The 13020-nt window shown below is 39.9% G+C and overlaps 1 protein-coding gene across 1 annotated transcript in view; it reads left to right on the forward strand.

Moving 5' to 3' along the window:
• Positions 1-13020, forward strand: part of DAPK1 (death associated protein kinase 1) — a 104620-nt gene that overhangs the window by 46264 nt on the left and 45336 nt on the right. Inside the window, exons 2-4 of the mRNA XM_056847926.1 lie at positions 2898-3119; positions 9315-9453; positions 11414-11543. Of these exons, the coding sequence (XP_056703904.1) occupies positions 2898-3119; positions 9315-9453; positions 11414-11543 (491 nt within the window). The remainder of the gene's footprint in view (positions 1-2897; positions 3120-9314; positions 9454-11413; positions 11544-13020) is intronic.

A 13020-nucleotide genomic window follows, 5' to 3' on the forward strand; every position in this document is an offset into this window, starting at 1 on the left:
GCCTGCTTCTATATAAGAATACAAGCAGATATGTCAAACAAGAGGTTGGAAGAGATGTTACTCAAACAAATGGACATGTTTGCAGTGCAACAAGATTTAGTCTTCGAAAAACAACAAGCGCTCTCACATCAAGCATTTCAACTAGCTGAGGTGATGAATATCCTATTTAAATCAATTAATGGAAAACTGGACACAATTATTGAGGAGATCCACAATATGAAGACCCAAGATTTTAAAGAGGTAGCTGCAAGTGACCAGCTGGCAAGGAGAGAGAGCAACATGAAAGAACTCAATACCTCTACAATTTACTTGTCTGAGTCACTGCTGACAGGAGGAGCATTATTATCCCAAGAAAACATTTCCTGGCAGCCAGCGATGGAGGGAGACATGATGAAGGATTTTACCAAGAAGATGCTGGAAATTTTAACAAGAAGCCAATGGATACAATCACCGGGATCTTCTTTTACATCTTCAGAGGCCAGAATTGCAGCTACTATATTGAAAAACGGGGGGTGGGGATTGGGAAATAAAGAAGGACTGGCAGATCCCCTCCCAAAACAAGATAATGGCTAAAATGATGCTTATTTTTGGGGTGTAAGGGAGCCACGGTGGATTTACTTTGATGAATTTTTAATGGGAAAATTTGTTTATGTATTGATCTAATCCCTTTAATTTAGAATAATAGAATGTTATATAGAGACAATGATGATAATATTATAACTAGGTAGGACTTGAAATTGCTTATAGAAGTAGTATAGATAGCTTAAAGCAAGTCTGTATGAGAGAAAATAAGGATTAGAAATTAATTTGAAATGCAAAAGTGTTAACCAGTAGAATTAGTGACTGAAGAAGATGCGGGGAAGTCACATATAGTAGATAGCATAGAATATTATAGATAACATATTCTCAGTAATAGCAATGAACTTTTTTTGTTACAAGCAGTTACAACTGAATATATTGTTGAGATATGTTTATTTTAGTTGAATTGTAGAAAATAATAAAAATAATTTTAAAAAAAAAAGAATCTTTTCTAGCTCTGTCATGGCCAGGGTTGCCAGACCCCCACCAGGGAAGGGAGATCCCCCACTTCGGGGCCCTCTCCCTCGGAACTGTTCAGCTGGCCAGTGGAGGTTGTACCAAGCTTAAAATGAGGCCTAAACCTTGATGGCGGTGGCATGATGACGTCACTTCTGGAAGTGGCATCACCACACAGGCGACGACAGGGGAGACACTCAGGTATTTGGGCAAAACTCTACAGTAAAACAGCTTCTACCATAGTTTGCTGAAATACCAGAGCATCTCCCTCATCTTTGGCAATGTGGTGATGTAATTTTTGGAAGAGATGTCATCACACAGGCAACATCAAGGACTAGGCCTTATTTTATTTAAGCCTGGTAAGATTCCCCCCACCCCTACCCCTAGCAGTGGCAAGGGGGGACTTGGGAACCCTGTTCATGACTGCCTTTCCTAGTCTCAGTCTCCTTCTGATTTCATGGTTGCAGTCTCCCTTTCGCTTGATGATGGGGCCAAGGAATAGAAAGTCTTGAACAATATCAATTTCTTCATTGTCAACCTGGAAGTTGAGTAATTCCCCAGTACTCATTACTTTTGTCTTCTTGATGTTCAGCTGTAATCCTGCTTTGTCACTTTCTTCTTTAAATTTCAGCAATAGTTGTTTCAAGTCTTCACTATGTTCTGCCAGTAATGTGGTATCATTGCCATATCTCAAATTGTTACTGTTCTTCTCCCCAGTTTTCACTCCATCTTCATTTAAATCTAATCCAGCTTTCCTTATGATATGTTCTGCATATAGATTGAAGAGAGAGGGAGATAAAATACATCCTTGTCTGACACCTTTGCCATTGGAAACCATTCTGTTTCCGCCACAAGTTCCAATCCTAGAATGGAAGAGGTTGACAATAGCATCAAAGATTTGCGCATTCCAAGCTCAAATCATAGCCTCAACACAGTTCAGAGAGTTCTGGAATCTAATGAGATGTATTAGGCTCCATGAGCATGCCATTCTAACTGGGTACCCTTTCCTGCGAGCTGTTGGGACCACATTCTTGCTTTGAGTAGACAGAGGGCAAACTATGGTTCAGACCAAATCTACAACCTTGACACCAGGCCTTCTCTCAAAGGCTCAGCGTAAAATATTAACTTCAAAGGGTAACATCTTTTATCTGTTGGGCTCATCATGATTTGAAGGAAGCCCAAATAAAGTCTTCCCTTAATTAAAAAAATGCTGGGATCCAAATAATTTTTTAAATGAGCCCAATGGCTTACAGATGCCCAGTGGGATTTCAGTGTTTTTCCTTTTAACCTCGGCCCATCTTGTCCTCTCAAGCTGTTTAATTTGTTTTCTCATTTTCAAACCAAAATGGAAAGGATACTGTTTTGTAAAACAGTTCATAGACCTCAGTTGAGAGCATTTTACAGATCTCAGGCAATGACTGAAAAGGCCTGTTCAGAAGACGCAGAAGAAGTTGCTCCCTTTATTAAGCCAGTCCTACTTTGGTAACCTAAGGTAGATATACACTGGTAGCTCAAGGTTTAACTGTGCACATGCATTTCCACAGGCTCATGTAACAGCAAACCATGATTTGTCATTACACCTGAATCGTACCTATGATGTTAAGAATTAGAATATTAAGAACTGTGCATATTTCATTGCAGCTTTGTTTTCTAAAGATAAATCAAGATTACTTCCTTTCCTGTTACCTCGGGAACTGAATGATAATTCTCCCCCCCCCCATGGCAGTTAAGAAAATTACTTCTTTTTAAAAAAAGCGTGAACATGTTATGTATAACATTTCTAGTGCTCCAACTACCTATAGAAACAGAAGGCAAAATTGTGTAATGTGGCAACACTCTTTCTACTGTCTTATGTCTTTTAGTGGGCAGTTTGCAGTTGTAAGGAAGTGTCGTGAGAAGAGTACTGGAACACAATACGCTGCAAAATTCATCAAGAAACGGAGAACAAAATCCAGCCGTCGGGGAGTGAGTAGAGAGGACATTGAACGAGAAGTAAACATATTGAAAGAAATCCAGCACCCCAATGTGATCACATTGTATGATGTGTATGAGAGTAAAATGGATGTTATTCTTATTCTGGAACTGTAAGTAGTTTTGAAATAATTAGGGAAGTAATAATGCTGAAAATCACACAGGTTGTTTTTTTTTTCTTTTCAAAATGCAATTTTCTTTCAGTGTTGGACAAAGTTGTATCATATGGCCAGTAGGTCTGAAGCTGTTTTACACATAGGCCCATCTAGCTCAGAACTGCCTGCTCTGACTGGTTGTAGCTCTCCAGAGACTTGGTAGAAATCTGAGAATCTTCTGCATGTAACGTGCACACTCTTCATCTTTGTGGCTTCTGTACAGTCCCACTGGGAATTGCATGTGTGCAGGCCAGCTGCGGAGGTGAAACTTTCAATAATGTTAGGAGCACTCCCCTCCCCTTGACTTGCGTCAGTTCTTCGCGCCTAAACCAACACGTCACCAAGAGACAAGACCAGTCCTTCCCTCAGTCCTTCCTTCGTCACTGTGGAGGTGATTTGTTTTTGATTCTTCTAATGAATTTTTATTTGAGTTTTATTTGTTGTGTTATTGTTTGGTGAGCTGATTTGATGGCACTCTTCAAAAAATGTACCTAATGTGATACCAAAAAATGCCACAATTTGACAAGTGTTTGTTGTGCCTTTTATGCTTGGGCAAGTCTCGCAATGTTACCACTTGTAGGGCCTGCAAGCAGTTTGCTCCCAAAGCCTGGCATGAAAGGGCCTCCTGTTTAAAAGTGGCCCTCTGGGAGAAGGCTCTTATGGCCCCTGAGGCCCAGCCACAATGCCTTGCAGAAGGCGAAAAACAAGCCTGTACACCCTCAGTGGTCTTCGCACCATTGGCTCCTAGCTCAGATCCATTTACCTGGCATACTCATAGGTTGGCCTCAGTTTCCAAGAAGTGCTCAGGCCCCCAGCCTGAATCACTTCACTGATTCTAATCAGGGCCCTGCCCCTTCCTCATTGCATCAGCCCAGGAAGCCTTTGGTGGTGCTTCCTGGGCCAACATGGCACGAGCAAGGCCCCTGTGACCACCCTGGCCCTGCAGCAGCTGCCAGCCAGCCAGGGGTAATTTGTGAGGGTGAGAGATTCAAAACAGATAAAAGGAAGTATTTCTTCACACAATGCATAGTTAAATTGCGGAACTCCCTAGCCCAGGATGTTGTGATGGCTGTGAATTTGGAAGGCCTTAAGGGAGTGGACATGTTCATGGAGGATAGGACTATCCATGGCTATTAGTCAAAATGAATACTAGTCATGATGCATACCTATTCTCTACAATATCAGAAGAGCATGCCCATTATATTAGGTACTTTGAAACACAGGCAGGATGCTGCTGTAGTCATCTTGTTTGTGGGCTTCCTAGAGGCACCTGGTTGGCCACCAGTCTGTGAACAGACTGCTGGACTTGATGAGCCTTTGTCTGATCCAGCATGGCTTTTCTTATGTTCTTAGTTTGGTGGTTTGGAGGGGCACAGGGAGGTAGTGAGCTCCCCCCCACAGGCAATCTTTAAGCAACGGCTGGACAAACACTTGTCAGGGATGTTTTAGGCTGAGCCTGCATTGAGCAAGGGGTTGGACTAGATGGTCTGTATGACCCCTTCCAACTCTGTGATTCTATGAAATTAAATGGTATCAACCCCAATGCCAGTCCTTGTGGGACCCTCCTTCATTGTGAGAACCATCCACTTATTCCTATTCTTTGTTTCCTGTCATTTAGCCAATTTTTAATCCATAAGAGAACCTGTCCTTTTATGTGATTAAATTTACTCAGGAGTCTTTGGTGAGATACTTTGTCAAAGCCTTTTGGAAGTCCAACAGGCTGCAAAGGGAATTAGCTGATAAGGGGAGAAGAAGATGGACTTAGCACTTATTTATTGCAGTTTTCTCTACCTTCCTCCAAGATGTTCAGGGCATCATGCATGGTTCAACCTGCATCCATTTGATCTTTAAATCTGCCTTTGAGGTTAGGCTGAGAGAGATCACCCAATAACTTCAAGAGGGGGGATTTGAACCCAGTCCTCATCATTTCCAGTCCATCACTAACCATTACACTACACTGGTTCTCAGTTCCTGTCAATCTATTAAAGATGTCCTAGTGGTAATGACCTCTGTTTTCTCTTAATGTGCTCTGCGTACTATTATATTTGGGAAGAAAATCATAAAAGCTTTCAGGTATGAATGTATGGAAGTGTTTGACAGAATTCAGTTTTCTGATGGTGTATAAGAAAGTTCTGGATTAGTACGTGGTCTGAATTTAATGTAATTATATGCTTTGTCATTTGAAGTGTTTAGTGTCTGTGGGTGGCAATCATTCTGGTGTTCTGCTAATCAGTTCAAGAACATACAGTTCTTTAAGGAGCTATGCAGAATTTGTTCAATAATCTTATTAGAGAATCAGTAGAGAAAATTAATTAGGAATGCACATCAACTATCATAAAGATATTAGGAATAATATCTCCCTGATACTGAAGTAGTCAATCACTGTACTTTTGTGACTGGATTTTTAGATTTTGTGATTTGCTAAAAACCATGTTACCTTAGTAAACCAGTAATGGTAAGTGATGATACAACGTCTTTTGAATTGTAAAACAATTCCTTTTTATTGTAAATACTTCAGAAAATAGTAAAATGAAAAGATATATGCACAATATATACAAGTTTCAACAAAAGAATATAGATCTAATAAAACACAGTTACAAATCAGTTACATACCCAGTAACCAACCCATCAATGACCATGCCAGGGAGAATTCTCTTACAGACTGTCAGCAGATATGACTGGTGGAGAATTGCCCAATTTCTTTCAAATTTTCAATCCCTTTTATACAATTTTGGAGGTTCTTGGCTCGAGAACTAATAAGATTTGTTATGATAATATTGGTAATGTTCTCTACTTCAAAGGGACTTGTAAAATGTGAAATCAGATTAAAGGTCTGTTCTCAAGCATCTACCTTAACCTTGATGTCATAAATTGATGGATGACATCAGGAAATTTTCATAAACTATCTTTCAGAAAACATCTTTAAAGGTTCACATAATATTCTAAGGTTCACACCCTTAGAATATTAGTTTTGTTTCCCACAGACACTCAAAACAATAGACTGAGAATTAAATAGAAGACTGAGAATTAAATGCATTTAAAGCTGTAATATATCAATACCTATAATCAATATATTAAAAACCATATATGAAAAAATATATAAAACTGAAAAAAGTTATTTGTTTCTCTGTTAATACCGTATTGGATACATTTGCATAAGCCTTTCTTTGAAGTCTAAGACTAATTGATTTGTTATCGGTGTGCCTTATTCCCTTCACAAATATTTATAACCAACATCATGATAGTAAACTTTAAAAAGTCAAATCTCAATATTCCTTCTCTTTCATATTGGTGAATCAGGCAGTGTTTTTGTTGTTTCAGTTTCTCTGAAGTGAATAAACTACTCCAATTTAACAAGTCACATACTGCAACATTATAATGAATCACAAAACAATTAATGTAGAGAAATGTAGGATGAATTATCAATTATCTTGCAGTAGTAACCACAATCTTCTTTGCTATTTGATGAAATCACAGCCTGTTTACAATTGTTTTCTTACATTTTATAACGGGAAAACAATGTTACATGCTTTCTCTTACTATTATGACACTCCCTTTCTGTTTTGAATTTCTTTAATATAATGTGTGAGTGGGTGGGTATGTTTTGAGCCAGTGTGGTTTAGTGGTTAAAGGTGTTGGACTAGTATCTGGAAGACCCAGGTTCAAATCCCTGCTTGGCCATGAAAGCTTATTGGGTGACCTTGAGCCATTCACACACTCTCAGCCTAACCTCCCTCACAGGGTTGTTGTGAGGATAAAATGGAGGAGGGGAGAATGATGTAAGCCACTTTGGGGTCCCTACTGGGGAGAAGGGCAGGATATAAATTAATAAAATAAATATAGTATTTATATTTTTCACAAGTATATATGGCTAGTGTCAATATATGCTAATTCTCAACATGGCTGAATCTGTGTATACATAAATCCAGAGATTGGAGCCATGAACAAACAAGGTAGACCTTTCTACAAACCTGAAAAATCCCCCAAGGTTGCTGAAAAATGTGAAATCTTAAAAAAAAAAATACATTGGGGGTTAAAACCACACAAAATAATAGAAGCAACACTTGTATCTTTAAGAAATAAATGCCCTCTCTGTGCACATTTCTAGGCAACCACAACAGTATTGATAACCTCAGAGCTTGGTTTCTGTTAGTAAAAGGTGTGGGGGGGGGGGTAGCAGGGGCTGATTTGGAAATTGACCGAGGACTCATTGGAGCCAGGCCCAGCAGCAATCACTAAGCAACTTGGTATCACATGACTTGTATGACCCACCCAGGCCTGGCTGCTGTTCAATAGCAGCCACCCTATGGAAGCCAGTGTAGTGTGATGGTTTGAGTTTCAGATAACGATCTGGTAGACCAAGATTGGAATTTTCACTCTGCTGTGGAAGCTCACCGAGTGACCTTGGGCCAGCCACTCACTCTCAGCCTAACTTACCTCGCAGGGTAGTTGTAAAGATAAAATGAAAAAGAGGAGAATGATGTAAGCTGCTTTGAGTCCCAAATGTGGAGAAAGGGGAGGTATAAATGAAGTAAATAAATAATACATATAACTGAAGATGGGGGGCAGATAAAAGGCTGGTTGTTTGGTGAGTGGGAAAGAGAAGAAGAAGCAGGGGAAGGTGAGACTATGGGGGTCGCCAGAAGGGGGGGAGAAATAATGTGGGAAATGTGATGCATGGAAAAGTGTGGTGCCTCCATGAGTTCTTGCAGGTTCCAAACCGCAGCACCATGCAGTTTGGCCCAAGTTTTCCCAGGGAGATGCTACCACTGGGAAGAGAAAGAGGGGAAGCTTAGGACAGTAGTGGCAGATAAAGGTAGGTTGGTTGGTGAGTGGGAAGGACAGAATGAAGGAGGAAAAGGGGAGAGAAGCTGTGGGGGCTCTCAGGAAAAGGAAATAATGGGAGAGGGGGGAAATGAAATGACCACCACATGTGCTTGCAGGTTCCCCACTTGTAAGATCACAATTAGATCCAGTATACCTTGGATAGTAAAGCATGATTACTTTGCTGCTGAAGGCAGATAGTGTGATGTATTCCCCAGTTAACAGACAATTTTAAAATGAGATTATACTCTGTAAAATAAACTGGGAAGTATGTATTCTGTGAGGGTTTTCTGATGCCAGTCTCCGTGAGAGAATGCCTTCACCAGTATAAATCTGTGTATGAAATTACACGACAGTACTCAAGTCATTACCTTATCTTTCTGAGGGTAGGCTGAAGGTTTCAAGAAGCAGGGCTTTTTCTGTGGTGGCACCTTAGCTTTTGAGTTCTGTCCAAATAAATTAATTTAGAGAGTTTTCTCTTGTTCTTCTAGAGATAGGGCTTGGGCATTTTCATTCTTTATGGACAGGTTACAAATGTCTGCCATCATTGATGAGCTTTGCTATTGGGAGTTTTTGTGGGTTTGGGGTTTTCTTGGTTTGATATCTATTTTATGATTATATACTATATGATCATATAATACATCTTGAAGTTATTTGATGGATAGAGATGTGACAAATTCATAAGAGTTTACAGTCAGAATCTAAACCTGTAATATTTGAGATTTTTCGTAATATATTATTTCAAGCAGATACTAAGTATTTAAACCTCACTGACATTTGGTACAGTGTTGTAAGACACTTTGTTATACAGTAAGTATGGAAAGGGCTGTGAACACATTAAATAGATGTCAAGGATAAGACTAAATGGAGTTATGGGATAGTAATGCATAACCTTTTAATGCTCTACTTAAAAAGCCAATACAAACATTACTATTTCATTGCTGCCAAAATAGTTTTGCTAAAGCTAAGCTTCTTCTGGTCTGAACATTGTTTTTGAAGCAAATTTCCCTAAATTCAGTTGTATGTTTGATTACTTAAATTGCTTTAACCTGAAAAAATAGTTCACATTAATAGGTGCCAGCACTGTTTTTAGTGGCCAACATAACATTTTAAGGTTCTAGAATGTTTACAGGATTACAGTGCTTCTCATTCAGGCTAAAATACTATGTAACTTAAATAAAATGTAAAAATTGGTTTTAATACTCCGTGAAGATTGTTTTCAGAATATATGCTGTCTTAATATAACTTAATATAACTTAATATAACAAAATCCTTGAATGAAAAAGAATTAAAGTGTTGTATCATTAACTACTGCTCTTATTCTCACAGTGTTGCAGGAGGGGAGCTTTTTGATTTTTTAGCTGAAAAGGAATCTTTGACTGAAGAGGAGGCCACAGAATTTCTCAAGCAAATCCTTAATGGTGTTAATTATCTGCACAGCCTGCAAATTGCACACTTTGATCTCAAGGTACGTTACTTTTGCATCCTTTAAACTTTAGATATCAAAAACAAGCCTTAGTCTTTAAGTAAAGTAGTGATTCTCAAACGTTTAGAAGTGGGGCCCACTTCTAAACTTATTGTGCGTTACTTTTCAGGAATGACTTGCATGGTAATTCTGCATTACCTTCCCAAATAACACAGAGCAAATTTATATTTATTTTTCTTGTTCAGTGCTTATAAATTAAAAGCATTACTGAGTAACAAGCTGTATTTCATGGCCATTCACATTGTGCAGAGGCAGACTACTTCCTCTCCCCCTTTCTGGCCTCATGACCCACTTATAAGACCCACAAACCAGGGCATTGCCTTGACACATTTGAGTCCAGGATACCCCCAGTCAAATGGGCAGGCAGCATACACTGTTTAAACCACCAAGTACATGATCTGGAAAGTGCTACAGGATGGTACAGACCCTCATCTTGTGCTGCTAAATCTGAGGAATACTTCCATAACTGTATTGGATGTTGCTCCAGCCCAGTTGCTAATGGGAAGGTTGTTGGGGTACACACCTTACCAGCAACTATTCCTATCCTGAGGCCCAGAGCGCATTTCAGATTGTACGAGCAGCAAAAATGTCAGAAGGCCAGTATGACAGAAACACAGCGCCTATGCCTTCTTTTCAAGAAGGGGACAGTGTAAAGATACAGACCGCCACATGGTGGATAACAGCATCAGCAACTGAAAAAAGAAGTGAGTCTCGCTCATATGTGGTCACGACTCTTCAAGGCCATAGCTACCAAAGGAACAGAAGGCACCTTTGGAGAGACTGGTCTCCCCTGACAGGCAGCTGGTCATAGAAACTCAGGAGTCAGTAGGTGAAGAGCCCCTTGCTCAGGCACCACTCCCAATCAGAGCAGGAGATGGATGCTGTCCCTGCAGTGGCAGAAACAAGTGATATAATTAGGCAAACACAGAGTGGGCATGAGGTGAGTCTGTCTGGGAAATTCAAGGACTGTGTCATGAGATAGTGGTGAAGACTGTTCTGCAGTAGTGACTTGAGAACAAGTGACCTGACTCCCCGTTCTGATGTGGCTTTCATACGTTGACAATCAGTTGATAAGATGACAGTGTTAGCTTGAAGAAAGGGGATATGATGTACATATGTGCGTATGCCTTTAAGTGAGCCCTCACAAAACAGTTTGTTTCCACCCTTGAGGCCTGTATGGGAGGGACCTCACTTAGTTCTAGTTCAGTGTATGAGTTGTGGTTGCAAGTGTGTGTAAGGATCTTCCCCATTGGATGCAGTAAAGAAATTTATTGTTGAAACTGCCAGAGTCTCCTGTGTACTGTCTACCTGGATAGGTAAGCTCATTCCTACACATTAGACCCCCCCCCGGGGGGTATTACACACTGAAGTAAAATATTATTTGTAAGAGAACAAATGGCAACTCTATGCTTTACTACTGCTGTAGGCAATACCTTGCAGCAATTGCATCGACATTATTCATCACATACATCAATCTTGGACCCCTGGTTCAGTCAGGATTCAGAGTTTTCTGCGACAATGTGTAGAGCTAATATTACATCTTGCATTTATATACTGTCTTAGTATTGGGTTTCCTAATACATTTTTGTATTGTACTTGAAAATATATTTCTGTGAGAGTCCATAGAGTTCCATCTTATTTTGAAATAGAGGCTCAGATATTTGGGGAGGGGGCTTGGACACAATTTTCTTGAGTACTCATTTGAAAAACAATTGTTTCCTACACTGGTAGTACTTTCTAGTATCAGAGGAGCATGCCTATTATATTGGGTGCGGTGGAACACAGGCAGGATGGTGCTGTTGCAGTTGTCTTGTTTGTGGCTTCCTAGAGGCCACTGTGTGAACAGACTGCTGGACTTGATGGGCCTTGGTCTGATCCAGCAGGGCCTTTCTTATGTTCTTACTCTGCAACTTTCATGCACAGTTATTACTTTTCTTCAAAGCCTGAGAACATAATGCTGCTGGATAGAAATGTACCAAAACCTCGTATCAAGATCATTGACTTTGGCTTGGCGCACAAAATAGATTTTAGTAATGAGTTCAAGAACATCTTTGGAACACCAGAATTTGTTGGTAAGTACTCTTGTCTCTTCTCCTCCCCCCTCCCCGGTTATGTCACATTAGCAGGGCAGCATTAAAATCGGTCTTCTATAACCAGTGCAGAAATGACTTCTGCTCTAAGGTTGTATTAGCCTAAAAAACCTTTTCAAATAAAAGAACAGGATTCATGTACAACTATAGGAATACTATGTTTTCTCTCCAGCGTAAAAGGTGTGGTAAATACAGAGATGATGAAAGGCTAAACTCTGGTATCTGCACAGTCCTTTGACCCCCGGAGGATATAGCAGGGAGGAAAAATAAAAGCTGGATCTGTACAGATCCTAATGGATCCTCTAGTGTTTTTTACAGAACTCCCCCAAATCCAGTATCAAAACACATGTCAAAGCCAGGACTACAGACTGAATAGAAAAAAACTCGAATCCAATAATTTGCAGCACAGTAATGGTGCATAACATGGATCTGAGGCTTGGATCCTCATGAATTTATATGATGTTTACATTGAAATAAAATAAAACTGTTTTCATAGTGTAAATCATGTCTTAGTCAATAGGTAGTGCCACAAAAATCATGCCTCCACCGTTTTGTGGTGCAACGATACGCAAAAACATAGTTCCAAAGCACAGATCCTTATGGATTTCGGGATTTGTACTTTTGGTCACACCAAATTCATTAACCAATCACATATCATGTCCATGACCACAGTTTGCACCACAAAAACCACATGTCCACCACTGCTTGGCACTGCCAAGGTGCAAATATATAGTTCCAAAGCATGGATCCTCATGTTTTTGTATTGAGTCAGCCCAAATTTACCATCAAATCATGTATCGTGTCCATAGCTGTACACCACAAAAATCACAGATCTACTACTTTGTGGCACTTCAGTGCAAAAACATAGCTCCAAACCACAGATTCTCATGGATCCTGTGATTTTTGCTTTGAGTCACCCCAGCCTCACCATCAAATCACATATTATGTCCATAGCCACAGATTACCCCAGAAAAAAAATCACAGATCCACAGTACTACCATAATGCAAAAACATGGTTGCAAAGCACGGATCCTCAGAGATCCCCAGGAATTTTTCCATTGGATGGCCCCAAACTCAATATCCAATTGTGTGGGTCCACCTCTTCATGGCACCACCATGGCTCAAAAACATAGATCCAAAGTACCAGATCCTCATGGATCCTCAGTAATTTTACACCCAAAACTCATTATGAAATCACATATCACATCCACGCCCACAGAATGAATCACAAAAAACACACATCCCTTTCTGGTTTAGTGGCACGGCCATGGTGCAAACACTGCATTAAATACTTGGATCCTCATGGATCCTTTTGATTGTTATATGGACTTTTCATTTCACGCTGTATTTTGGAATATTCTAGATAAAAATTGTGAGGACCAACAGTTTTTCTACAAGTTTCTGTGTCATGGTGATAGTGGTGGACTCCATTAATATTGATGTCATGTGATTTTATGGT

The sequence above is a fragment of the Euleptes europaea genome, chromosome 4 (assembly GCF_029931775.1).
Source record: "Euleptes europaea isolate rEulEur1 chromosome 4, rEulEur1.hap1, whole genome shotgun sequence".
NCBI lineage: Eukaryota > Metazoa > Chordata > Lepidosauria > Squamata > Sphaerodactylidae > Euleptes > Euleptes europaea.